This window comes from Curcuma longa, chromosome 4 (genome assembly GCF_044706935.1).
Source record: "Curcuma longa cultivar G26 ecotype Majalengka, Jawa Barat chromosome 4, ITB_CL_G26_1.1, whole genome shotgun sequence".
In the NCBI taxonomy this organism is placed as follows: Eukaryota; Viridiplantae; Streptophyta; class Magnoliopsida; order Zingiberales; family Zingiberaceae; genus Curcuma; species Curcuma longa.
In genome coordinates this window covers 4,903,950-4,930,736 of record NC_133864.1, presented here as the reverse complement: position 1 = coordinate 4,930,736, position 26,787 = coordinate 4,903,950, and the positions used below count along the sequence as shown (strand labels likewise).

The following is a 26,787-nucleotide window of genomic DNA, read 5'->3' as shown; positions in this document are numbered from 1 at the left end:
ACTTAACTTGATATTTAACAGCGCAGGGATAGGAGGCATACACAGAAACAGTCCAGAAAAATGCTTACCATGTTTCTCGCACACCATAGCTTCTATGTTCATCGTCAACAATGCAACAGAGGCCAACCCAGCAGCAGACTGGATCACAAAGGAAGTCCCTAGAACAAGAAGCCGAGAACAGCCACCAAGTGAACTACACATCTTTTCTGAAGGTTCAGTATCAATACAAAATGTAGCAAAAGAGAAACCAGTTAATGATACAAAATGAACAGTTTAGAAATCACTTTCCCACTATACCTTCATGAAGAATCCAACCATACAAGATATAGCAATGACTCTAGACTTTGTGAAATCTTATTGAAAACCCCATTAGGTTTATTCCTGTACATGTGCCACCAATCTCTACCCTTCAACGCTTCATGCTTTACAACTTAACGTGAAAGGTGAATTTAAACATTTGTGGGTACATCGGTTTCCTTTGATCAAACCTTCTATAGCATTTTCAAAATCCATAACTTATATTTGCTTATGTACAAGTATAAAAGACAGGGACCTAGGAGACCTTTGTCCGAGAGGAGCTTGCAAAGCCTAGTGTAGGGCTCTATGTTTCCAGATTCTTGTATGCTCTTTCTTAGTCCTTGCAAAACAGCAACCCGATCCAAGTAGTCTGGGCATAAGCCCAACTCGAGCATCCTTATGAGCGTTTCTGAAGCATCTATGTTGTACCCTCCTTTCAAGTACCCTCGTAGAAGCCATGAAAATGTCTTCTTCCTGAACCCGGCGCTCATAGCCTCTGCCCCAGCAAGCAGCCGATTGACCGCACCCATTTCCTTTTGTGAAGCACAAGTTGCTAGCACTGCATCATATAGCTCCCTGTCGGGCTCCTTGCCAGAGAGTTTCATTAGCCATAACTGCTGCTCAGCCTCAAGTCCAAGACCGGCACATGTATATAGCGAAAGAAGCCTCTCGTGAACAACTCCGGAGACCATGGAGCTACCCTCCTGCAGTGCCCAATGGGACAAAAGAATTCCATTGCTTATGAGGACCGACTGATATTTCTCAATGCTGCTGAGATTTTCAACATCCAGTTTGTCAATTGAGCCAGTCTTTATTGAAGCTTTCAATTTTCTCAATGCTTTTGAGAACTCCTTTTGCTCTTTAACAAGTGCCGTCAATGCAATTACATAACTATAGACTTCAGGTTTTAACCCATTCTCTTTAAAATCAATAACCAATTGAACTGCTTCTAAGTAATTTCCATCTACCTGAAAGAATCATAAAAGAAATTAAATCAACAAAAACCCTTGATATATGAACACAAAGTGAATCTCACATGAAAAAGAACAAAGGAATGGCGAATGTCTAGAATGCATGATGATAATTTGAAACGTAGATGACCAACTATCAATTGTATCTTTGATAAACTCTACTCTAGCTTGAAAAATACATACTCTGCAGAATCATATCTTTGATAACTATATTCTTTCTTCTTCGTTTTTACCCTCTCCCAACTCAACAACGCTCATTGATTTTTTGTTTTGATGAATAAATTTTTTAATGCTGTATAATGACCATGAGTAGAACTCTTAAGAGTCTAGACAAATTGCATTAGCAGAAACTAAATTGTACATATGAGATAGAGCTGAAACATGTAAGCAATAGATCGAATAAATTGCTTCAAAATTACCAAAGAAAAATAGAAATAAGATTAACTACACAACCTGGAGACAGATGACAGCCCTTAGTGCTCATCAATTCCATTAAAAGGCCATCTAACTAATTTTAAAAGCCTTTTTGCAATAATATTGGAGATGTAATGGAGTTGCCACATGTTTACCATTATATCTCATATGAGTAACCAATTGTGCATACTTCTGGAGGCCAAACCTTCAACAGTGATACTAAGAGAAGATTTGCTGTAGGTGTGTTTACAAAGGCATTATAAGCTACTTGGCCTTAAACATTGGAATGGAGGAATATTAATGCTCACCTAATAACCAGATATTCAAACTTATCCAATCTAGAAATTTATAAGAAAGAAAAATATGCACTTGATGAACAAACTACACAAGCCTGAAGAGCATGTCAAGATAATAAACAATAATAAAACTGAAGTTTGGCAGGCAGTACTATAAATTAAGGATCGACCGATCATTAGAGCAAAACAAAATCGTATTAGAAAAATCACAATCAGTGCAAGAACTTACCATCATCTTCCACACGAGATACCCAACTGGCCCTCTGTCGCCCACTCCTCCATCTTCAATCTTGCTGCTGCCGACTCCCCCACGTCTCAGAACATCTTTCACAAAGGCCACCGCTTCGTCCTTCTTCCCCTTTTCCCAGTACAAAGACACCACCTTTTCCACCATGCTGAACCCCGGATCGAGCCCCACGCAGTCCATCTCATTCAGAAGCGCAACCACGTCCTCCACCGCGTGCTCCCCACCAATTAGCCTCTCGATCCAGCCGCAGGCGATGGAGACCATGAGCTCCATCGTCTCCGCGTCGACCCGGTTTTCCTTGCGGAGCCAATCGAAGACCTCGAGCGCGCAGTAGGAGTCTCTCCCGTCCTGGGCGAAGTAGACCAGCACCAGCTGCAGCTCCCGGGCCGACAGCCGCTCGACCAGCTCGTCGAGGACATCGGAGGGGTCCCGCACCATGCGCTCCAGCTCCTCGATCGCTTCGAAGAACCCTTCCCCCATCTCCTCCTCGGCGTCTCTGGTGAGGAGGCGGTCGAATCGGGCGGATTCGAGAGGCTTGATGCGGGAAGACCAGGAGCGGGAATTGGGGACAGGATTAGGGTGGGCGAAAGGGGGATAGAAACTGAGGCGAGGTAGGCGGCTGAGGAGGAGGGGGCGGCGGCGGAGGGGCGAAGAGGAGAAGGAGAGGGGAGTGCCGATGGGAGGAGAGAGCGCCATCGATCTCGGTCTCCGGTCTCCCCGCCGGCGACTCTCCGAGTGCTAATGGATTGAATCGTTCAGAAACCGTGGCTTGTCATCCAATAAATACGATGAGTATACGTATTTTAATTATTTTTAAATTTAAAGAAATGGTGGAAAATGCATAAAATTAAAAATTAGAATTGAAAGGGATGGAGTTTGTTTTGTTACGGGAGGTAGATGGAAAGGGACGTGAAGCCAGAATTTGACACGATTAATTCGTAATAAAAAAAAATAAATCAACAGATAATAATTTTTATAAGCTGGTCAAGACGGCAGGTAAAGTCAACATAATTTGCATAAATACACCCATTATTATGATTATTATCAAAAGAACACCCTATTGATTAAAAAAATGCTTTAAACTTTCTACCAAAAAAATAATATAAATATTCATTCCAAATGCACGAGAAAGAATATATCTGCATAGAAGTACGGTTACCAATCAAGAGGAACAATTTTAACAAGGAAACTCAAACCTTAGGGAGAAGTCTTTCAACACATCATCACACTGCAGGACTAAGATTTTCGACTACACCAACGATCTGCACAATAGCATAAGTTTAGAGAAAGAAGATAACCACCAGCCTGAAAGAAAGTTAACGATACGATACGAGCTAAGATGTGGAAGGTGATTGCTCAGATTCTACTTGCTTCTTCTCTTCGTCTTCTTTCACTCTCTTATCGTTGTTGGCAACGGACGGCTCTTTTGTGTGGGTTTGGTTTTCAGGCTCAGTCATGCTTAACTTTTCTATGAGGTGGGAAGCAGATAAGGCATCCTTGCTGTCTTTCTCTTCGGTTTTACCAAAAGAATCAGCGATGATTTCTTCAATCATCTCCATGAATTTCTTGCAATCTGATACATGTAATCGTTGAGAGAGATTAACCACAAATCGAAGTTTGTAAGTGCATGTTATGCTGATGGATAATAGTTGCAAGAAAGGCTTCATAGAAACATAACTTATATCGACTAGAAACTGTAGGTTCGAACTAAGTCCAGCTAGTGAACAGAAAAATTGGACCAGAAAAGATGAATTCACTTATAACTTAATGCTGGCGGTCTTGCAAAAGAGACGATGTGATAGGCTTTCAATGAATACACTTGCCTATCATTTAAGGATGCTAAAATAGTTAGGTAGATGACAACAACTTCTTTGAACTTTCACCATTTTCTAACAAGCATCGCGACACACCATTCACCAAAGGCTTTCTAAAGATGAGATATCATGAAATTTACAAAAAGAAATCCCTAAACCCAAACCCCGGATTTACAAAAAAGAAATCCCTGAACTTGATTTTTTTCAGTTTGGGTCAAGCTGGGTTTCAGGTTGTTTGGTCTTCCAGGTTTTTCAGATTGATGTGTATCAAAATTCTATTTCAGAATTCAGAAACATGAATTATTGATACCAGAATTCAAGTCTCTGAATAAATTAAATTAACTTGATTATGTTGCATTTAATCAGGTCCTTTGATTAGGACAGGTAAAATTATCTAGGCTATTTGATTAGTTTAAAAGATTCTAACTTTATAAATTTATAACATATAATATTATATAGTTCATCTAGTGTATAATATTATGATATATAAAATAGGTTGTGACCAGTATGAATCGTCAGAAAAATAAATCTCGCAAAGCAACACATTAATACCAAATAGATGTAGCAATTACATGGCATCCTAACCATTTTATACTCATAAAATTATCAATCCCTAAATTTAAAAAAAAAAGATCATACAAACTTTTCTAAATTTAATATAAATAGCTTTAAATTTTTAAAACAACTCTTAAAGTTAAACAAAATTGCAGAAATTTAAAATACAAAATTTTAAAGGAAGCCTAAATTTATTCCTAAATATCATATTGTTAAGGTTTAGAGGTATCAATTGGTTGTGTTCGAGGACACGACCCAGGGCCCACCTCGGCCAACCAAGCGCCTTGCTATGCCTAGTATCATATCCTGTCGGGCACGATGTAGAACCATGCCATGCTCGACCTAACCCACGCAAGTGCTACTTGGCTCAAACCAATTAATGGCATCGAGTCAGGCACAACACAATTCCTCCAACCCATTTCGTGTCAAGCCACAAGTGGCTTGGTCTATTTGACATCTCTAGTTAGATTGGGGTTAATTCCTAAATCCCCATCCAAAAAGAAAATTGGAAACAAGATATCTTAAACTACATGGGAATACATCAACTTTTTTAGGTCAGTTCAATTTAGTTTTTGGATCAAAACAATTTGGTTCAGACTGAAACATATATATCGATCCTTTTGTTTTGCCCATCCCTACTTTGTAGGATGGCCTAGACAAATGAGGTAGAGATGAACTCAAGCTTGAAACTCAAGTGGCTCTCAATAACCTGAAACTCAAGTTGAAGTAGGTTAGTTTAAAAATAGTCGGCCTTAAGATATGTGGCATCACTTAGTTTTGCCAATCTTTTAGGTTGTACTAGTAGTTGGACCACTATGTAGAGTTCGAAAGGCGTCTCACTCTTACAGCAACTCCTGCTAAAGACAACAAAACTGGGACAAAAAATCTACAGAGAACAGAACCTTTGTTTATGATCCATCATCCACTCCTCCTTGTTGTCAATCTGATTCACACATATAAAAAAACAAAAATGACTCTACCATAAAATGTAATTATTATTCTACAATAAGAAACAGTTACCAATGTATGAATGAGATCCACAACAAGGAATGCCCATAGATGAGAGCTCTATAGAGGGCCTTTCTATAGAACTTTTGTTTGCAATCGCTTACCTAATTGTATTTGCATTACCCTTTTCAAATATGTGCCAAACCATCAACTAGTGGGTACAATTCAACCAACTTTAATCCTGAGTCAGTTTTGTGACGATTCTAAGTTCAGCATTGAGTCTTAATAATTTTGGAAGAATTGCTCAAGAAAAACGAAAAACAAACGGAGATAAGAACAATAAATATGCAAACCATAGGAATTAAGCACAGGCAGAAAAAGAAAATCTCACTTTCGACTGATCCAAATCGAATCGCAAACATCTCCTCCTTCAGCACCCCGTCGGAAAAATCCATCGCATGCCACACGCACGACTTATCATTCCCGGCGTGTTCCTGCATCCTGGTCGAGGGCAAAACTGCAATCCACAAATCAACCGTGTGAAGCAAAATCCAAAACTTCGGGTGAAAAGGGGAACGATGACGGTGAAGAAGAAACCAAGGTGATTAGCGCAGATCTTGAGGGTTTTAGCCTGCCGCATGACTAGCCGAACCCTTCCGGTCTCCTTATGCTTCAGAAGCTTCACGCTCCCATTACCCCGCTCCTTCCACTGCTTCCCCTCCTTGTCGAATCGGTAAAGCTTCGCCTTCCTAAACCATCCATAGATCGTGAAAAAGGTTCCGTCGCGGAGATAGAAGACGAAGAAGAAACAGAAAGGAGGGAAGGGAATAGTGCTACAGGTCGATGAGGGCGTCCTCGTCCTCCTCGCCGGTGGTGACGGCGACCTCCTCGAGGCGTACTATGGGGGCGACATGGGCGCCGGTGTCCTCTTCGTCGCCGGCAGCGGCAACCTCCTCCTCCTCCTCCTGGCGATCGGACTCGGCGCTAGCCATGGCGGGGAAAAGGCTTCGATCGATCGATCGACGTAGGAAATGAGAGCGACAAGTGGAGTTTAAAGCCTTATTTATTTATTTAATAATATTTTTTTATTAGGACAATTTATCCACTTAACTTTAAAAATTAATCAAAAATCCAACTTTAATATTTATTAAAAACACACTTATTTAAGTTATTTTTGGCTATGGCAAAATAATTAAAAATCTTTTAATAATTATAATTATAAAAATTATTATTATTATTACTGTTGTGGATAGTGGGAATAATAATAATGTAGAGCATGTGCTGCTTCACTATGAAAGGTAGAAAGTTGCCCACAATCACGTTTGATTGATGCCAACTCTTCAAGTTGTGGCACTATCCGTTCGTTTACTTGGAGGGGCAGATTTCGAACCCTCTTACAAGGATGTGGCGGCCCACAATGATACTTGGGCCTTACCTTTGTTCTAGGCCCGGCCCGGCCCACGCAGTGTCACGTGACTGCAAAACAGAACAACAGAGAAAACCCCAAGACGAAGAATTCTGTTAACAACCAACCGCTCTCGCAACCAGAACAAGAACAACAACAACAAATGTGACAAAAATGGCTGCAATCGCAGACATAGCAACTCTGTTTTCTTGTCGGACAATCCCTTCCGATCTCTTCCTCCGACGAGTTTGAGCTCCGCACTAGATACCAGCCTTCGCTGCGCCATCCTAAATCTTCCCCCTGGAGTCCCAGTTCCCTCATTCTTTCCCTTGCACCGGCCATCGTCTCGGCAGCTTCATCTCCGGTACTGATTTTGATGTTTTTGATAGAATCGTCGTCTTCGTCGGAGAAGGAGTATTCGTCATCGTCGTCGGAGGAGGAGAAGTGAGTCCACTCGAGAACGCTTCTCGGCGATGGCTCTGTTTTGATGCTCTGGTTTTCCAAGAACGGATGCCTGAGTAACTGCTCTGCCGTCCAGCGTTCGCTCGCGTTTCTTGTCAAACACCTGGCGACGAAGTCCCGGCAGACTTCCGACAGTTCTGCTGGCAGCTCTGGCGTCCCCTCGCCGTAGCCGATGCCGAGAATAGCTCCGAGAGCGTCTTTGTTGGAAAAGTTAGACCATGGGTGTTTTCCTCCCGTCATTATCTCAATCACCGTGCAGCCGAGCGACCAGACGTCGGCCTTTGGCGTCGGCCGCTCCCCTCTCGCCACCTCCGGCGCCATCCACAGAGGCGTCCCCCGCCCCCAGCCGTGGCCGCCGCTGCTGCCGCCATTGGTCCTCAAGGCCACGCCGAAGTCCGCAAGCTTGGCGGAGGTGCCGCCGGGGCCGAGCAGGACGTTCCGTCCCTTGACGTCGCAGTGCACCACGCCGGCGACGTCGTGGAGGTAGCGCAGCGCGAGCGCCACTCGCCTGACGAGATCGCGGGCGCGTGGTTCGTCCAGGGCGCCGGCCATGGCCGCGTCCGCCGCCGTGCCGCCGCGCATGAGCTCGAGGTGCAGGTTGCGGCGATCCCCGCCGGCGTCGTCGCCGAGGTAGGAGACGACGTAGGGGGAGCGCAGGGACTTGAGGATTCGGATCTCGTTCTCGAGGGAGTGAATCGAAGCGAGGGGGGCAGAGGTTAAGCTAACGGACTTGACCGCGAAGACCCGGCGGCGGCCGTCGGAGTCGTCGACGGCGAGGTGGACGGCGGCGTGGGCGCCGGCCCCGATCGGACGGCCACGAACCCACCTCGTGGCGTTGCGTTCCATCGGCGGCGAATCGTGACGCTTATGATCAGGTTCATTAGATACGTATTTATAGTTGGGATCGAGGAGATTTAGTAAATATACGAGGGGCGAAATGAAATTTTCCTTCGCATCCGTTTGACTGAAATTTGATTTTGACTTGAATTTTTCAAAAAACATTCAATAATTAATTTAATTTGCTCGAAAACTCGATCAAAGTCAACTGTGTACTTGGACCGGTCTGGTCAACATAAATTTAGACCGACCCGATCCATTGCGACCGAATCAACTGCGTGATCGAACCGGTTGTCATGCAATGACACAATTCCTTCATTTATGATGTTAATGAAAATAAATATGCAAATAATTTAAAAAAAACAATGTTATTTTCTTTCCTTTGAATCTTTTCAAGGAGTAAAGTGAAATATCTCGAAGAAGAAAAGAAAGGCAAAGGAGAAGATTCTAAGGGGGCGATGGGAGTTTAAGGGAGGGTTTTGAGCTTGTGGATGCACACAAGGCATGTTTGCTAACTTTGGGGCATGAAATGACATTCCAAAGCTAAAAAATTCAAAGCCATGCAAATTTATAGGTTTTCCAAAATATGTGTGATTGAAATTTTATTTTTCAAAAACAATTGAAGATATATTTAAATACAACTATTTGAAGAATATTCTATTCTTATTTTTTAAACTAAAGATAATAAAATGTAATATTTCTAAACTATGTAGAGTATAATATAAAAATAAATAAATTATAAGAGTAAAATGAAAAAGAAACTTACTAGTCTTGTCCTGTTATGCAATGGGAGTGTCTTGAGAAGGCCTTCCATTTTAGCACCATTCAAAAGGGATAGTGAGAAATATGAAGCATGAAAGAGTGAAAGGGCCAAACAATGTGGGACAAAAGATAGACAAAGATACAAGGCACCATCAGCAAACACATAGCCGTAGTGTGCTTAGCCGTAAGCGAAAAGGGTTAACTTAATTAGCCATCAAGTTAATGCTCGTAGTTGTAGGTTGACGTTGCAAATCTAACGATAAAAAGATTTCACGTCACGAAGAAGGCAGAAGTCTAGTCAGAGTCAATCAATGTATAGAGCCAACATGTTCGGTGGATCAATGATGCCACATTAGATAAATGAGAATCAAACATGTAAAAATAGATCTAAATGATCAAATTGAACTAATAAGGTAGGTGGCCGGATGGTCTAGGGTTACTTACAAGTTGGAACCATGAATTGGCTTAGTACATTTGAACAATTTGACCAAGCCGACCATGCATGTTAACCAAACCAAGCATATACAGAAATAATTGCACGAAGTAATATTTAACATTTTGTTAGTTCTTAAACATCTTCACTTTAAAAAAGGGCTAAAGAAAGTTGATCAAAATTGGTCACTAAAGAGCACATAGGTAAGTGTTGATAGGATGGTAAATAAGTCAAGTTGAGTCAGATTTTGTAGTGTTCAAGTTTGTTTGATAAGATAATATATCGAGTCAAGCTAGGCTAAGTCTAAAATGAACTAAGTTGTTGAAATGATTATTCAAGCTTGGGTTGATTTTTTTTTATAAGTTTGAGCTTGATTCGAGCTTGGCTTGAGCTTGATTCGTTAACATTATCAAGCTCTCAATTCAAGCTGATTTAATTGTTTGAAACTTTATATTTTAAGTTTATTTAGTTGGTTATTGAACTTAATAATATAAACTTATTTGCTTATTTTAATTTTTTAAAATTTATTTAGCATGTTGATAATAATGTTATTGATAAATATGATCCATGAATATTGTTCACGAATATTAATGAGTTGAACACATATATGTTCAAGCTTGTTCATTTAGTTTAGCGAATTGTTCAAGCTTGTTCATTTAATTGATATTATGTGTATTGAATTAACATAAACAAACTCTTACCAAATAGAACATTAAGCTTGTTCATAAACGTTCGATTCATTTACAACCCTAAGTGCTGACACAATGGTCAAATTTGGTCGACTAAAAATGAAACAAAAAGAAATACCTTTCTAGGGTAGTAAACCAGCCATGTTAAGTCAAGTTTTGTGATGTTCATGTTTGTTTAATAAAGCAAATAAGTTAAGTCAAACAGAGCCTAAAATGAATTAAGTCATTTAAATGATTGTTCAAACTTGACTTGATTTTTTTTTATCAGTTTAAGCTTGATTCGAGCTTGACTTGAGCTTGATTCATTTAAATATTATCAAGCTTTCAATTCAAACTGGTTTAATTATTTAAAACATTTATATTTTAAGTTTGGTTGGTTAGTTATTGAATTTGATAATATAAATTTATTTATTTATTTAATATATTGATAAGAGTTTTATTGATAAACATGGTTCACAAATATTGTTCATGAAATATTGTCCATGAACATTATTCATGAATATTATTTACGAATGTTAAAGTTTAATAAGTTGTTCAAGCGTGGGTCATTTAATTGATGTTATGTGTATTAAACGAACATAAACAAGTTCTTACCAAATCGAATACTAAATTTGTTCATGAATGTCTGATTCGTTTATAGCCCTATACCTTTCGCACTAATACCAAACCTTAGCACTCTTTAATCAAGTTGTTTGCTTTGCTTTGCATGATTATTTGGCTTGGGTCATCCAAGTCCCTTAACTCTAGGGTGGTTGCTCTCTCATTTCCATATTAGTTATTTGATTGATCCCATGAGATTAGGTTTTGGCTTGCTCGATAAATTTTTGATTAGTGTCATTTTTTTCAGCTAATACATTATTCCATCTACTACATTTAGTTTGCCTCACCGTTTATCATTTGGTTCACACGATTTATCTATTTCTAGAGGTGACTAATTCAGTCTTACAAAAAATTTTATCGACCATCAAAGTAAATTGAGAAGTACAAATAAATTTTTATAGATAACCCAACATCATAAAATTTTTAAACTCTAATATGTCGATTTAAATTCTCGTTACGTACAAAACCTATCTCTATCTCTTATTATCTTCTGCAACCATAGTCTCAAGATACTTGATAGACTCACTTAGTTTGCTTTTAATTTATCAAGCCTATCCAACATGTGTACCTAGCATAGCTTATATGGTAGGTGTTGACCGATTGACATGTTCAACTTATTTATTATTTTTCATAGTTAATTCCCTCCACTTATTTATTATTTTATTTAATTAATAGCAATCATGAAATAGTCAACGCGGATCTGACCGTTGACGACTACAACTTTTGTGGTTGCCAGGTCAACGTCCTGATTAGATCATGCCCCCACACAAACACGTTACGGGTCGGACGATTTCAAAAAAGTGGGGGAAAAAATCAGTTCAGTCCCTATAGTTTAAGATATTATGTTATTGCCATCATTGCCCAATAGAAATAGATCGAAGATTGAATGTCGTCTCCAAGCCTTCATATTCCACTGCGTGCTCGTCTACGACTGACGGTATATTTGATCATTTAAGTTTAGGGATTTACTATTTCTATTCAATAAAATTATAAATTGAGTATTTAAATTAAATTGACATAGAAGAGTTGAATCATAGAAAATAATATGATAAAAAAGGAAAAATTAAACGATCACTCATTTAAGAATCATACTAAAATTCTCAACAATGTTTGGGAATTGAAATTACAATTTTACTCTTTTGACTTCCACTTCATTACAGTGTTTGATGTCCATTATTTTTAATAAAGAATATAATTATTATTATTATAAAATATCAATAATATCTTTCCTCCCTAATCAGGCTCGTGGAGAGGGATCATTTGTGATAGCGCCAGCAGGACAGGGACGGAGAGGAGTAAACTTTCTCTCTCTCCTTCCATCCACCACTGTCGGCTTGTTTCAAGGAAGCAAGGAGTTACTTTTTGGTACTGGAGTGTCAAGCTACGATCGCTCTCGATGAAGTCATCCGCTGCCTTTGGAGTCAAGGCGGCGGCGGACTCCCTCACCCGCCGGTGGTTTTTCCAACTGCTCTTCTTTGGGATTGTCGCCCTCTCGTTCACCTTGCTCTTCCATGGTACATTTTATCCCTTCCCCACCTCCTCCCTTCGCATAAAGCTCAACGGCAGCCCTCTCGTCGTCGCCGAGAAACAATCGGCAGCTTCCGATTCTTCTCGGAGTTCTTTTCCCACTCCAGTACTTCAAGATGAGTCATTGAGCTCCGAGACGGCCGTTGTCGCTTCCAATCCACCGCCAGTGAGTTGCCATCTCTTCGACAGCCCCCTCCCTTCCCCCACACATACGCCAAAAGATTGCCTTTTCTAATAGGGTTTAATGGAAATGGCACTTTTTAATTACAAGAAACGCAGGAGATGAGGTTGGAGAGGGTCTGAGAGCGGCAGCGACCCCCGACAAGACAATGATAATGACCTCCTTGAACGTGTTCCGGTCGATGCCGGGTTGAGGCGGTGAGGAGCAGATGGATGTGGGGAAGAGAAGGTGCGGATTGAGGCGATGAAGAGCAGAATGGTATATTTGGTACGATAAAAATAAAATCCGTAATGTAATCAGATTCCGTACTATTTCTTTTGTAATCGAGATTACAGCTCTTGCCTCTTTTTTTGTAATACAATTATATTACATTACATCTCTAAAATATTACCAGATAAAATAAATCTTACATTACAAGCCTGATTACCTCTTACCAAACATGCCCTAAAGTTTAAGTGAACAAGAAGAACAAAGGGGGTAATTCAATGGTAAATTGAAAACTATACTGATAAAATGTAATATATTGAATTGTAAGGTTAAAAGTAACAAATATTAAAAATTTCAGACCAAAATGAAATTTTCGCTCGCCGAATAATCAACGAGAAATTAAAAAAAAAACAGACGAAAAAAAGCACAGACAAAGTCTGCATACTCTTCCGTATATTAAATCGACCAAACTTCTCCTTCTTCCTCCGACTGAAGCTCTCTGTTTCATCAATGGCTTCCTCTGCTGCTTCTGGCAACTCCTCCCGGCGGACACTCGATCCGATCATCTCAGACTCCTTCGATCTCCTGCGTTCCAACCCGAAGCTGACGCTCTGCCTCTTCTTCCTCACCCTCATCCCTTCCCCCTTCTCCCTCTTCAACTCTTTCATTCCCATCAACCCCATCATCCTCCAAACCTCGGCCTTCCCCTTCCCCCTCCTCCACGACTCCCTCACCTACTACTTCTCCGACCTCACCGCCCTCCCACGCACCGCCGAATCACTCTCCGCCACCTTCCTCTGCTTCTTCCTCTTCTTCGTCCCGCTCACGCCAATCCTCTACATTCTCTACTACCGCATGGCCACCGGCTCCGCCTCTGAACCTCCCCTTAGAACATCCGCAGCAAAGATCTTCTTCACCAGGCTCTGCGTCGTCGTGCTCGACTTGGCTTTCAGGTCCCTGCTCTTGTTCCTCGTCTGGCTGCAGAGCCGAGTTGTCGACTTATCCTCTGCTTCTGGCATCTCCTTCTTTGTTTTGTTCGTCTTCAACCTCGCGGCCGCTTTGATTTTCGGCGAATTCCTGCGGACGCTGTGGGTTCTGTCCCTGGTGGCGGCCGTGGCGGAGGGCCGGTGCGGCGTAGCAGCGGTGCGGAGGGCGATCGAGCTGGTGGCTCGGAGTTGTCCCGAGCGCTGGAGGCAGATAGTGGGCCTCCCGGCGTTCTGGTATTTGACCAAGAAAGCCGTTTTTGCCCCATTCTACTGCGGCGGCGGAGCGGTGGTGTGGGCGGTGGTCACGGTGGCCGGCGTCGCGGCGGTAACGTTGCTGAATCTAGCGACGCATGTAGCGTTGTACTGCGAGCTGACGGAGAGATCAGCTGAAGAAACGGAGAATAAAATATTAATGTTATTGTGATCGATATTGTGATATATAGTCAAATTTCATATATTTATATTTCAAAAAAATAAAAAAAATCATATGGTCAATAGAAAATTATAATTTTGATAGTTTTTTGATAATTTTTAAACTATAATGCTCGTTTTATAAATTTAATTGCTATTTTTGCAACAAGAGTTGATTATTCATATAAAAATAATTTTGATCGTTTAATTACTTTTTAACCGACACTATTTATACATGGATATTTTTAATAAATTTCAAATTTATTTTTTAATTATATTTAATAATTCCTTTCGCAATGAGCGATCAATGATAAATATTATAATCCATGATTATTAATCATGTGGTTCTGAGTAAGTCCACGTGGGACTTGCCGCCAGGCCCTTGCATCCTGATCTGCATCTTGTAGTCCTTGTATTTCATTGGCTTGTACTTGGCGGGTGCGGCACGTGTCACTAATTCATTGGCGGGCTCGATTAGTAGGTCATCTTGCGGGTTGTGGAAGTAGGCGATGGAGAGCCTGTCGACGGCGGCGTTCACGATGACGCGATGCTCCACGCTCTGGAACGTACCGTTCGTCAGCACCTGCATGTTTCATGCAAATTTATTTTTTAAAAAAATATTTTTATCCCTATAAAATATTATAAATCACTTTTATTTTTTATATAATGAATCACAAATTAATTTGGAAAAAATAAAAAGAAAAATATTTCATAAAAATTGTGAAAGATATATTTTATCTTAAAAATATATTATTTTCAACGTTGTTACAGTAGTTGGGGGCAATGATGTCCCGATCCCTAGTTACAGTGTATTTACAAAAATTTTCTTCCAAATGAGAACGCAATCACGCAATCAAAGGATGCTGAGCATCTGGATTGACCGCCGTATGCGCTTCCCGATTTACCCTGGTGGTCGGTGGGAAACTTCCATGGGACCGAATCGGTTATCTCTAGGGATTGAATCCATGAGACTGATTGAGTTTATCAATTTTTTTTTAGCTAAGTTGCTAATATGATTTTAATAAATTTAAAATAATTAGAATGAAATTTAAATATTTTAATTAAATTGATAAATAATATTTAAGATTTTGAATTCAAATTAGACAGATGATGAAGAAGGGAAAGAATATTTAAAAAAGAGAGCAATGTTACGTTACAGGAAACTGCAGCATGAAACTATAGTAGGAAAGATACATAGCAGTGGGATCCATCTGCATGCAGGTGGGTCCCACTTCTCTGCCTGAATCTTTTTTACTGCAGTTTCATGTTGCAGTTTCCTAACATTGCTCTTTAGAAAATAAGTGCATTAGTTTAGATAATTTTAAAAGCAAATAAGTACTTTGAAAAATGAAATGCATCATGTAATAAATTATTTATATCGATTAATTTAATAAATGAATAATGGGTAAGAAAATTTTATTAGATTTAATATATAAAAAATATGTTTTAAAAATTTTGACCTGATTTTAAATAAATAATAAAATAGTGGGCCAAATGATAAAGTGGACCTGGATTTGATCGCCGATGTTGACGATGAGGCCGCCAGGGACAGTGTCGACGGTGATCCACTCGCCGGCGTGGCGGACCTGAAGCCCCTTGACGTGCTCGTCGGGAAGCAGAACGGTGAGGCCTCCGGGGTCGGAGTGCGGCGACAGACCCAGGGTGAGCTCCGGCTGCGGGCACTTGGGGTAGTAGTTCACTCTCACCGCCGCCCCCGCCGCCCCGAACGCCGCCTCCATGAACCCTTCCTCCACCCCAAGCGCCGCCGATATCGCTCTCTTCACCTGCTCAATCACCTTCCCCACCGCCCCACAGTACTCCTCTGTCTTCTCCCTGCGTTCAATTCCGAGAAAGCATTATAAACAATTTCCTCTGTTTTCAATTAAACTTCGACGATATCGCGCATTGATCGTATACCTTAATTGAGGCGGCGAGGAGGGCCATTTGGCGGGGTGGGAGGGAGGGGAGAGGTGGAGGAAGAAGTAGTCTCCCCAGTCGAGGAGGCCTCCCTTGGCGACGCCGAGGCGGCTGCCGTAGCCCTCGAACGTCGCCGGCGAGTTCGCGTACCGCTGCTTCTCCTCCATCGGCAGCGCGAAGAAGTCGCGCCAAGCGCGCCGCGCCGCCGCAGCGCTCCCGATGCCGTGGTTCACCAACTGGAAGAAGCCCCAGTCCCGGCACGCCGCCCGCACCGCCTCCGTTGCACCTCCGGCTGCCAGCGAGGCGAAATCTATCACCGGAATAACACTATTCGCGAGTCCAGCCGCGGTGGCAGTCAGGTCGGGACGCTCGGAGGGCGCCTTGACGTACCGGTCGGGTATAGTGTCCCAGCCGGCGAGAGTTTGGACCCGGACGACTGGCTCCGGCCACTCCACTATCGCCTCCATGGATTCGGTTCCGGCAGCGTTTGCATGGGGGAGCCGCCGAAACTTATAGGCCGCAAAATACAATGGAAACTTGCATTCACCCCCTCAATTTATATCAAATATCAAAATCATAGTATGAAAGAGTTTCTCTTTATTTAAAAATAAAAAATAAATTTTAATAATTTAATAAAAAAAACTACGATATTACATTTGATTTCACCTTATGCTTGCATACCATCGAATTTATTTTTGGTATTTGAAGAGAAAAGTAGTTGCGAGAGTTGAAGAAGGCAGAATTGTCGATATGTGATCTTTATAAAAAAAATGATGTCCTTTTGAGTTAGTTGGTCGGCTGTAGGTCAAAGTTAAAATCCTAAACCTTTAAATCCGATTTAAAACTTAAACTAGGTTTAAAAAAATTTTCAAAATTTTGAATTAGAAAAAAATATATTTCGGATAGTTCAAATAAAATAAAATCTCCCATTCTGACTAAAATATAAACAATGGATGCTCTTTAATTTTTGTCCTATTATAATTTAAAATATTTATAATAAAGTTAATATCACCTACAATATAAATAGATACTATATTTAGCAGAGTAAGAAAGAATTGGCTCCGGACTACGGACTGCAACGATAAGATTGGATTGATTTTTAAATATGATATATTACAGATTAATTTTTTCTAGTGGAAAGATAATTTTAAAATATTGATTGTGAAATAATATATTATTTTTATTTTTTAATTTATTTTGATGATTGATAAAAAATTTTATAGGATTGAATCGGTCATTTTCAAAATTATTCAAATAAGGTTAAGAAAAAAGAATTGGATTAGGAAGGAAAATGAGAAAAGGGATGATGGGAAGTAGAGAAAAAGGAGAACACGAGGAAAACGAGGAAGGGAAAGGAACAGATAGGAGAGTTGAATTAGGGAGTAGGAAAGGAAAGATTGACTACTATTGTTTAGGCGTGGAACATGGAAGTGCACATGGTGCTCATTTAGTTCTCGCTGTCGTCCTTGTTCGGTAAGGTTCACATCGATCATTTGATTCACTCTTCTAGCTAGGCCTAGTGCATGCAAGTAGGGGTGAGTAGACATCAATTAAATCGAAGAACCAAAATTCAATTCTATTTATTTAGAAGTTTTTTTAAAAAAAATTATTTTAAAATTTGAAAAATCAATTCAATATTAAAATTTTTAATTTTTTAATTAACCCGATTAAATTTTATATAAAAAATTAATTAATTTGATTACAAACCGAATAAACCAATTTTATTTCATTTTAATGATAAAATTCAATCAATTTAGTTGGTCTAAAAAAAACAAATCGATTAGCTCAATTTTATTTTAAATCGAATGCTTTATCCTAAGTGCATAGAATTATCTATGTCGCCACACAAATCTCTTGGTTCTAAATTCTACTTTCACGTTTTGTTTGTGCTCATAAGCTACAAACTAAAGTTTCAAACCTAGGACACCAAATTCCACATTGCACATCAACATCAACTTTGTTTCTTTAAACTCATTTTAACTACAAGTTGAATCACTGAATGACCAATACATTAGAATAATTTCATCATCCGATATATGCGACAGAAAATATCGACAAAAATACGAATAAATAACTCGAAAGACTTGACTTATTTCTCACTTGCTAAAGAGGCTAATTCACATATAATGTGGTAAATGAGAGTAATCATAAACTACTACTGCTTAGTGCTTACTGAGGGAAGAACACTAATTCTGCACACTAAACATGATCAAGAAAAGCTACAATTGGATATGACTTTTGCTACTCACTGACGGGTCCAACTAATGCTCTCATATTCTTGATGAACTGAATCCATATCACAAAAAAAAAACTAGCAGTCATATCGTTCACATATGACTGAAAAAAAGAACATGAGTTTATTGTGTTCTATTTCTCTAATCCATATTCTTAACTCACTGCCAGGTTCAAGTTAAGTCGACCTGTATGCGAATTATAGAGTTTGACTCGTGGATTAAGTGCGATAAGCGTCACGAAGGTAGGGCATTCTTTATGCCTCCTCGCTAATCCACCGGATACATTATATATGTGCTTGAGGCTTAACCTTTTTGTGCTTGTAGGGTGAGCAAACCTCTTCTAAGGCGCAGTCGAGGACCCGTGAAGGCTATAATGTGGAAAGAGCACTTCACTTGTCAAACTTCACTAGCACAGCATGGGAACACAAATACACAATGATCCTGCAAATTGTGATGTTTGTCTGAAGTCTATCCAAACATGTTTCACCTATCAAATTTCAGTGGGATGGTCAGTAGAGAAAATGAAATCAAATGTTGTATAGAAAAATAAATATTAATAGATTGACCTGTTTAGTAGGGAGTCGAGTAGGCATTGGAGAAATGAGGAAGGTGTGTTCTCCTATAGATTTTTAACACTATTCGCTTGCTGAAAAAGATCAACAAACGACATGAATATCTTCAACTATGTTTGAATTCGAGAACAAACCCAATGCACAGAAGAGAGAAGCTTAATCTTAAAAAAATTATTCATTATAGACATATTTCAGATTATAGGGCCCAAATCAAATGAAAATATATTTAATTAAACTAAGATTTTTTAAATTTGCATTTCTTCCCTTTAGAAAACAAGATATGATAAAGGTTATTACATCGTACTCACCTCAAGAGGACCCTAAGCTCAATGATGGATTACCATCGACAATCCACACCTTGCTCTTGATCGACTGCTTGTGATTTCAAATCTCTCCGACTCACAAACTAGGTGTGTAAGCTAGGCGCAGCCTAGGACCGAGACGGCTTAGTTCGGTCAAGTTCAACTTGGCCCACCAATAGCCAACAAGCCAAGAATATATCAATAAAAATATAAAAATAGAACACTAAGAATGCATTAAAAAATTATAATAAAAATTTCTGAAATACTAAAACAATAATTTACTAAATGTTTTCCCAAAAAATACAACTAATTAGTAAGATTCTATTTTTTAAGCATAAAAGAGTTTTTTTTTTCAAAAAATAAAATAAAATAACCTTGGACACATACCCACATACCTAGTCATAACAGGCTTGAACATGATTCATAGGAACACTTTCTGGGCCATCTGAAAGAAATTCTTGTCAAGTAATCTGCTTGCATGAGATCTTAAGAACCAGAATGTGGCCTTAACAAGTTCAAATACAAAATAAAACATCATTATATCTGTTAAATAAAAAGAAAAGATATATCTTGGTAGATGACATACCTAGTCTTATGTCTATATTTTAGATAAAATCAACCATTTAGACACAATTAGTTATCTTTAAAGATTTAAGTTAAGTCTATAAATACATGCATCAGCAAACATCAAATTGTCAAATTGTCAATCCATACAGACACCAAAAGACAGATGGAATACTCTAATGGACATCAACATATATTGTATTAGAAAAGAAGTATATAGTCTGAGTAACATTACATAAAATTTAGTTCAAGAAGTTGATGGAAGACACTTCTTTATCATAGAAGATAGTTTGAGTAATTCGAAACAAGTCGTGGTTAAGAAAAGCTGCTTATTCATATGACAGGTATTAAGACTCAAACATGATACTCTATTAATACAACACTTTTGATTACCACTGTGAATAGACCCTTTACTTCAAGTACATGGTTCACTTTTCTTCTTCTTGCTGAGGCAGTGGAACCTATGTTTGCAACATAGCTGCATTTCATAGAGATCAAGCACATAGAATCAAGTGACTTGACAACAGTTGACCGTGCGATCGCAACGATCCCCTCATGGCATGCGAATTACTCACCATGCAAGTGTTGACACAACCAGTTGGTGTAACAAACATCACTCAGCTCAGGCTTGTTGCTTGCCCACACTTGTAGGAGACAGGAGCAACGAGTTCAAGAGTGATTCATACTAGAACTCCGTCAAGCACACTAGGAGATGCAAGGGGTTTAGACATGAGATGGTTGTTGTCCCCTCAGTCACTAATGTTAAGAGTATCAAAAAAGCAAAGCCTGGTCAATTTCTACATCTCACAAGCCACCTTAGTATAAAAAATTGGACATTGCAGTGGGTTGTAGGCTGTCCATAAGCATTCACTGAGCACCGATGGGGAAGCTTGTCACTGTGAGGATCGTTGTGAGTAACGAGGTGTTGCATACATGGAAAAGTTGCCCTACTTCTATGTGTCGAGGCCGGTAATGGTGGGAGTAACTGCCATTCCTGGTCTCAAGCATGAAAAACCAAAGAACAAGCATTCAATTGTGCAAGCAGGCCAGACAGGAGCAGGGAACACTACAACAAGGAAACTAAGTTTCCAGAGCAAGAGCCGGCCATGAACGAGTAATGCAACATCAAGGATGTGTAATACAAGCAACATCAAGATCGAATGACATTGTGTGCGATGTTAATGCATGCAAAGAGAGAAAATCCTAGGGTAAAATACAGATTGGATTGCATTTTTGATCGAATTCTATAACTACTACGATTGCTAATGCATCGAAATAGTTGGACAGTTTACATCATCTGCATTCAACAAAAAAAAAAAAGTTGCCCGATGCAGCATTCACTCAAACAACTTATGTGCATGAGGCCATGAATCAAGAAAACCAATCATTCTTCGGGAGCAATGGAGGAACTTGAGAACTTTCTACTAGAATAAAGCTTATGGTTACCTTCAACCACCAATTCGACGAAGACCAAACCCTCCATCCTCGTCTTAGGTCGAGGTCGCCTTGATCTCCCTCCGCCGTTCTCCGCCATCTCCTCCTCCCCCTTTCGGCGATGCGAAATGACCGGATCGCGAGTTACAGCACGAGTCGCGTCCTTCTCGACGATCGTCGCTCGTGCCTTCCGTTATCACGTAAGCATACCCAGTGGGTCCCATCATTAATGAGGTCCAGAGGTAGCCACGTCGGAAGGTACATCGAGGGGAAGATTTATGAGGAGACGTTCCAAAATAGTAATCCTCCTCAAGGCTCAAACCCACGATTTACGACACACGTACGATTTACGCCGCGAAGAAGTCGCGACTTCAGATCCAACACGGGACACGAACCTCGTCTTCCTTCCGCCGCCCGCACCGTCTCTTCTTCCCCTCCTGCCCTCCTCCTCCTCCTCCTCCTCCCATTCTTTTCCTCTACCTCCATCCCCACCACTAATCGGAAGTTCCTCCGTGCTCCCCGCCGCTCCGGCGCTCTTCCCCCCTCCGCATCACGCACCCCCCGTCTCTCGTTGCCAGAAGCCGCTGGCGTCACCTCCTCCCGCCTCCGTTGATCCTAACATCAATTTCAACTTCTGTTAAGGTAAAACTGCCATTTTTTTCCAGTAAACTGTGGATAAAGCTTTATAGGGGTTTCGCAATTAGGGTTTTGCTGTGCTCGTTCTTTCCTATCAATTAGGGTTTCCCCAGAAGTGCAACATTTGATCTCCCATGTGCTTCTTCCAATTGGTGCCTGATACTCTTGCAGGACATGGAAGATGAGATGGAAGAGCCTACGCCTCCAAAGGAGAGCATAAACATAGGCATGGTTAAGCTAGATGACACCCCGAAAGTTAAGGATGCAGTCGAGCCACCCTCTGCCGGAATGATATTCAAGTCCATAGATGAATTGTACGAGTACTACAAAACATACGGCAATCAAGAAGGTTTTCCGGTGTTCAAGAAGTCGACAAAGAACGACAAGCAGGGGAGGTTGCATTTTGTCACACTCTCATGTGGTCGCGGTGGGAAATCGAGATGTAAGCGCGAGAAGCTGGTGAATCCAATCTTGACGATGAAGATAGAATGCAATGCCAAGCTCAATGCAAGAGTATACGATGATGGGGTTGCAAGAGTTACTTCTGTCTTCCTCGACCATAACCATGAACTGAGTCCGACTAGAGTTCGGTATCTTCCACGCCGGAGGAGCGTTACTACTAGTATCAAGCGGCGACGAGAGAAAGTCGATGAAGTTGGAGGAGTTGATGTGGCAAAGCCTCTTGCTTCTTCTTCTTCGATCGAATATGGAGGACAAGAAGACGAACCTTCCTTGGAGAAGGTGTGCCAGAACTACATCAGCAACATTGACAAAGCAAGGAAGTTGTGCCTGGATGTTGGAGATGCCGGAGCAGTTTGCAACTATTTCAATCGTATGCAAGAGCAGAATTCGAATTTCTATCACTCAGTAGACTTCAATGAGGAGGGCCGCATCAGAAACATCTTCTGGGCAGATGAGAGAAGTCGAGTAGCATACCAATCATTCAACGATGTTGTTACCTTTGACACCACACACTTGACGAACAAATACGATATTCCCCTTGTTACCTTTGTCGGAATGAACCACCATGGCCAGCCGATCCTCTTCGGTTGCGGGTTAGTATCCGGCGAAGATGCTGAGACATTCGTCTGGTTGTTCATGCAGTTGCTTGCTTGCATGTGTGGCAATGCACCGAGTGCTATAATCACTGATCAAGATATAGCCATTCAAAAGGCAGTTGAGATTGTTTTCCCAGAGACTCGACACAGATGGTGTTTGGGGCATATAATCAAGAAAATTCCAGGGAAGTTGAGTTGCCATTCGAACTTCGAACCACTGAATGCCAATTTGATGCATGTAGTCTATGATTCAATGCGCAAAGAACAGTTCGATTTCAGTTGGGGCCAGATGATTCAGAAGTATGGTCTCGAAAGCAATCCATGGCTGAGTACATTGTATGACAATCGACATCAGTGGGTTCCGGTGTATGTAAAAGACAGTTTTTGGGCAGGGATGTCTGCAGTACAGAGAAATGAGAGTGTTCATCCATTCTTCGAAGGCTACGCAAACTCTAAAACAACACTGAAGCAGTTCCTGGATCGCTACGATAAAGCTTTGAGGGTTAGAGTTGAGAAAGAATTACATGAAGATTTGAACTCTTTCAACTATTTGTGTCCCTGCGTGAGTCACTACAATATCGAGAAGCAATACCAGCAAGCATACACCGATAGCAAATTCAAGGAAACCCAGGAGGAGTTCAAGGGGAAAATGTTCTGTTACATTCACTCCCTCAAAGAAGAAGATGTCTTCGGTGTGTACGAAGTCATAGAAGACATGGTGGTAGAGAATGGCTCGAGCAACCAAAAGGTAGTTTTCACTGTGTACTTCAAGCAGGCGGAGTTCGATATCAGATGCAGTTGTCGATTGTTTGAGTTTCGAGGAATTCTGTGTCGACATATCATCACATTGCTCACAGTGAAAGGAGTTTATTCAGTGCCGTCGTACAAGTACATTCTTCCGAGATGGAGGAAGGACTTGAGGAGGGAGCACACGAAAGTGAAGGTCAGCTATAACAATTGGAACGCGACTCCGCAGATGCAGCGATACGATTTAATATCGAGGAAGTCTCTCATCTTTGCCGACTTTGGAAGCACATCTGAAGAGAACACACAAGTAGCATTGGATTTCATCGAACAGTTCAGGCAAAAGTTTAATATCGCCGCCGCTGCCGCCACCTCCGCCGGCCGACCCAATGGCTGTTGCTACTCAACCTTTTCAGTGATCCCTTAGAAAACATGTACCTTAACCTCGACTTTCAACGAGAGTCCAGGACCACGAAAAGTTGGTATTTACTATGGTTCATTCTTCCATGTAGGCATTGTGTTCATAGTGTTATCGATGTAGTTGTAGATTGTTGCGATGATTATTATTGTATTCCGAGTGCCTAATCGATTGGCTCGATCCTTTTGCAGGAAGCGTTTGTGTATATCGAAATATGTTCTTAGTAGATGATCCTACGGAGTTATTTATTGATTACATGGACCTTGAATAAAAAGGAGTATGAGAAAAATAGAGTAAATATAAATATCGGTTAATTATTGAAGATTATTTCATGAACTCAAATAAATTCCTGATCTCCTAAAAAGCATATGCTGATTTTTTATTTCAATCTCGGTATGTTTTTTAAAGTATATGCTTGACTTTCTACTTCGATCTCGATATGCTTCTTAAAGCATATGCCGACTTTTTATTTCAATATTGATATGCTTCCTAAAATATGTGCTGACCGATATGCTTCTTAAAACATGTGCTGACTTTCTATTTTAATCTCGGTATGTTTCCTAAAGTATGTGGCGATCTCATAACTATTTTAAATACAGCCTTTGCACACTTTCTGCATGACGTGCCGACTTCACGACTTAGTCTCTATACGTGTCCTGCATCACATGCCAACCTTATAACCTGGTATCGACACGCCTCCTGCGTCATTAGGCTGACCTCATGACTTGATCTCGGCATGCCTTCTGTGTCATATGCCGACCTCATGACTTGATCTCGACACACTTCTTATGATATATACCGACTTCATGACTCGATCTCGGCACACTTTCTATATACAGAGTCAACCTTTGGCATGTGATGCTTATCTAGAGATATGACCGTTCCGTTTAAACCGAAGAATACAGAGCCGATTCTCTAAAAAAAAATAGGAACATGTTTACAGAATCTTTTTAGAACAGAACAAGTATGTTAGAATTTTCTGAAATAGTTGCTAATATTTCAGAGATCGGCTATTATAAAAAGGTAATTCATGCCCATAGGTATAGGTACGCACACATAAATCCTAATTTTTCCAAGCCATTAAACTCCTTTCTTGCGTCGAACTTTAACTCGAGTGTCGGAGTGTCTTGTCGGGATCCACCTCTGTGTCATTCTAATCCTCTTTTTGAGTACTTTGCAGGCTTCTTCTTTTTCGCAGTCTCATCACAGGAGTGTGCATGTCGGTGAGTTTTGAACCATTGTTGGAATCATTCACTGTGTATTAGCCGGAACAGTAGAAAAGAAAAGGCCAGTGTTTGTGTCGCTTGCGGGTGGCGAGGGTGTAAAAGAACATAAAAGTTAAAACGAGGGTGTGTTGAGAATGTAAATAAAATTTAGGTGCATTGTTGCAAACTTTATATAAATTCGGTTGAATAATAAGAATACGATGCCACGTGGCAGTCTCGACGAATGACACGTTTGTATGCCGTTGGTTGGCAAGCACCATGTGATCCTGCATCTTCTACCGGTTCCGCCGACGCCGCTGTCTCCGCCCGTGGCCTCTCCCACCGCCGCTGCCGCCCTCGATCTTGCTGTTGCATTCTTCTCCACGCCTACTCTTCGGCTCCGCCGACGCCGCTCGCGTGGATCTCCATCCTCCTCTGTCCGTAGCTTCCGCGTCCACGCGACCGCACGGCGGGATCAAGTCAACAGCTGTCGAGCGTCAAATCATGCCGCACGAATCGTAAAGTCCAGCTGTGGTTTTCTCCCTCGTCCATCATCGGCCTCTTCTTGCTAACACCTAAATTAATTAGGTCGGCCAGCGCATGTTCCCACGTTCGCCGCCGTCGTCTCCGCCGCGCAACCCACTCGGTTATTCCTGCGCCGACCGTCTCCAATCCTCCCTTTGCTATCCCCTCCTTAAAACGCGGCTTCGCCTTTATCGACACATCTCCCGCATCATCGTCCGCCTCCGCCAATGGCTTTCCGCGGCGACCTCGAAAGACCCCAGACCCCGGCCGAGAGCGCGTCCGAGTCCCTCGTATCCCCTCGATTCGTCTCCTACTGGTTAGAAATTCACCCACAGATCATCCATGTTCGAAAAAAATGTTTTTTTACTAATAAATTCGTTGCCTCGTGTTGTTTTTGAACGCAGCTGTGGCTCTTGTGGCTACGCGCTCAACCTGAGCTCCGCCGATCGGTACATGACCAATATCGGTGCCAAGTACAGGAAGTCCATCAAGAAGGGGATCGTTTCCTTCGTGTCCGTGGACGAGAGTCGGTTTTCTCAAGTCGAGGAGCTTCGTTGCCGGCCGTACTTCGAGTCTTGGCAGTCCTGGGGATTGATGAGGCGGAGGACCAAATTGTTCTGCCGAAACTGTCGGAATTTCGTCGGCGTTGGTCACCAGGACGGTGTCACTTCGCCGGTTGTCTCTGATAGCTCCGACTCCGGCTCTGGAAACGGGGAGGTCGCGTGGAAGAAATATGACATCAAGATTAAGGCTCTGCAGCCATTGTCTTGGGACAATTCAGGTATTCCTCTCTCCGTTTGATGTTCATCAACTTCTAGAAATGCTTCCTAAGCAGATGCATATTTGAGATGAAAGAAGTTAGTTTGTAATGCAGTGGTTGAATATGTTTGGGCCAGAATTGTTCTTTTGATTGGGTTTTTTGTTTTATCTCTGATTCGGACATCAAATGTACAAAGTTTTGATTGCGGTTGGCATATGTAGATATCATTCCAATGTGCGTGTGTGAAGAAGAAGATACCTATGAATGAAATTTGTTGTTTTACAAGGATTTACTTTGTTGTATTCTGTTGATTGCCAAATCAGATTCAGTATGCTACTCGTGCATAGCTATAGATATCTCAATTCAGACCAAGTCA

General features: G+C 41.1%; 7 protein-coding genes and 1 long non-coding RNA gene across 8 annotated transcripts; 3 read left to right on the top strand and 5 right to left on the bottom strand.

Moving 5' to 3' along the window:
* Positions 1–258: 258 nt before the first annotated feature.
* On the bottom strand, positions 259–2,959 carry LOC141828265 (pentatricopeptide repeat-containing protein At2g30100, chloroplastic-like). Its single transcript, XM_074715664.1, has 2 exons — positions 2,208–2,959; positions 259–1,265 (listed from the first exon to the last, which is right to left on the bottom strand). The coding sequence occupies exons 1-2, from the start codon at positions 2,919–2,921 to the stop codon at positions 492–494; spliced, it is 1,488 nt and encodes a 495-aa protein (XP_074571765.1). The 5' UTR covers positions 2,922–2,959; the 3' UTR covers positions 259–491.
* Positions 2,960–3,367: 408 nt separating this feature from the next.
* LOC141827632 (ran-binding protein 1 homolog b-like) lies at positions 3,368–6,561 on the bottom strand. Its single transcript, XM_074714921.1, has 4 exons — positions 6,380–6,561; positions 6,140–6,291; positions 5,934–6,059; positions 3,368–3,798 (listed from the first exon to the last, which is right to left on the bottom strand). Exons 1-4 carry the CDS (start codon positions 6,532–6,534, stop codon positions 3,560–3,562), a joined length of 672 nt encoding a protein of 223 aa, XP_074571022.1. The 5' UTR covers positions 6,535–6,561; the 3' UTR covers positions 3,368–3,559.
* Positions 6,562–7,010: 449 nt separating this feature from the next.
* Positions 7,011–8,255, bottom strand: LOC141826953 (mitogen-activated protein kinase kinase kinase 18-like). Its single transcript, XM_074714263.1, has one exon. The coding sequence runs from the start codon at positions 8,253–8,255 to the stop codon at positions 7,011–7,013; it is 1,245 nt and encodes a 414-aa protein (XP_074570364.1).
* A 4,828-nt stretch (positions 8,256–13,083) lies between these two features.
* LOC141825987 (uncharacterized) lies at positions 13,084–14,078 on the top strand. The gene has a single exon (XM_074713250.1). It carries the CDS (start codon positions 13,156–13,158, stop codon positions 14,053–14,055), a length of 900 nt encoding a protein of 299 aa, XP_074569351.1. The 5' UTR covers positions 13,084–13,155; the 3' UTR covers positions 14,056–14,078.
* A 103-nt stretch (positions 14,079–14,181) lies between these two features.
* LOC141828188 (jasmonate-induced oxygenase 4-like) lies at positions 14,182–16,428 on the bottom strand. Its single transcript, XM_074715564.1, has 3 exons — positions 15,960–16,428; positions 15,551–15,875; positions 14,182–14,625 (listed from the first exon to the last, which is right to left on the bottom strand). Exons 1-3 carry the CDS (start codon positions 16,424–16,426, stop codon positions 14,380–14,382), a joined length of 1,038 nt encoding a protein of 345 aa, XP_074571665.1. The 5' UTR covers positions 16,427–16,428; the 3' UTR covers positions 14,182–14,379.
* A 1,901-nt stretch (positions 16,429–18,329) lies between these two features.
* Positions 18,330–21,168, bottom strand: LOC141826118 (uncharacterized). Its single transcript, XR_012601615.1, has 3 exons — positions 21,078–21,168; positions 18,760–18,839; positions 18,330–18,680 (listed from the first exon to the last, which is right to left on the bottom strand). It is a non-coding gene; the product is annotated as an uncharacterized LOC141826118 (long non-coding RNA).
* Positions 21,169–21,446: 278 nt separating this feature from the next.
* LOC141828075 (protein FAR1-RELATED SEQUENCE 6-like) lies at positions 21,447–24,173 on the top strand. Its single transcript, XM_074715432.1, has 2 exons — positions 21,447–21,707; positions 21,873–24,173. Exon 2 carries the CDS (start codon positions 21,876–21,878, stop codon positions 23,928–23,930), a length of 2,055 nt encoding a protein of 684 aa, XP_074571533.1. The 5' UTR covers positions 21,447–21,707; positions 21,873–21,875; the 3' UTR covers positions 23,931–24,173.
* A 1,582-nt stretch (positions 24,174–25,755) lies between these two features.
* On the top strand, positions 25,756–26,703 carry LOC141828008 (uncharacterized protein At4g08330, chloroplastic-like). The gene is made up of 2 exons (XM_074715358.1): positions 25,756–25,967; positions 26,056–26,703. The coding sequence occupies exons 1-2, from the start codon at positions 25,879–25,881 to the stop codon at positions 26,450–26,452; spliced, it is 486 nt and encodes a 161-aa protein (XP_074571459.1). The 5' UTR covers positions 25,756–25,878; the 3' UTR covers positions 26,453–26,703.
* The last annotated feature ends 84 nt before the right edge of the window (positions 26,704–26,787 follow it).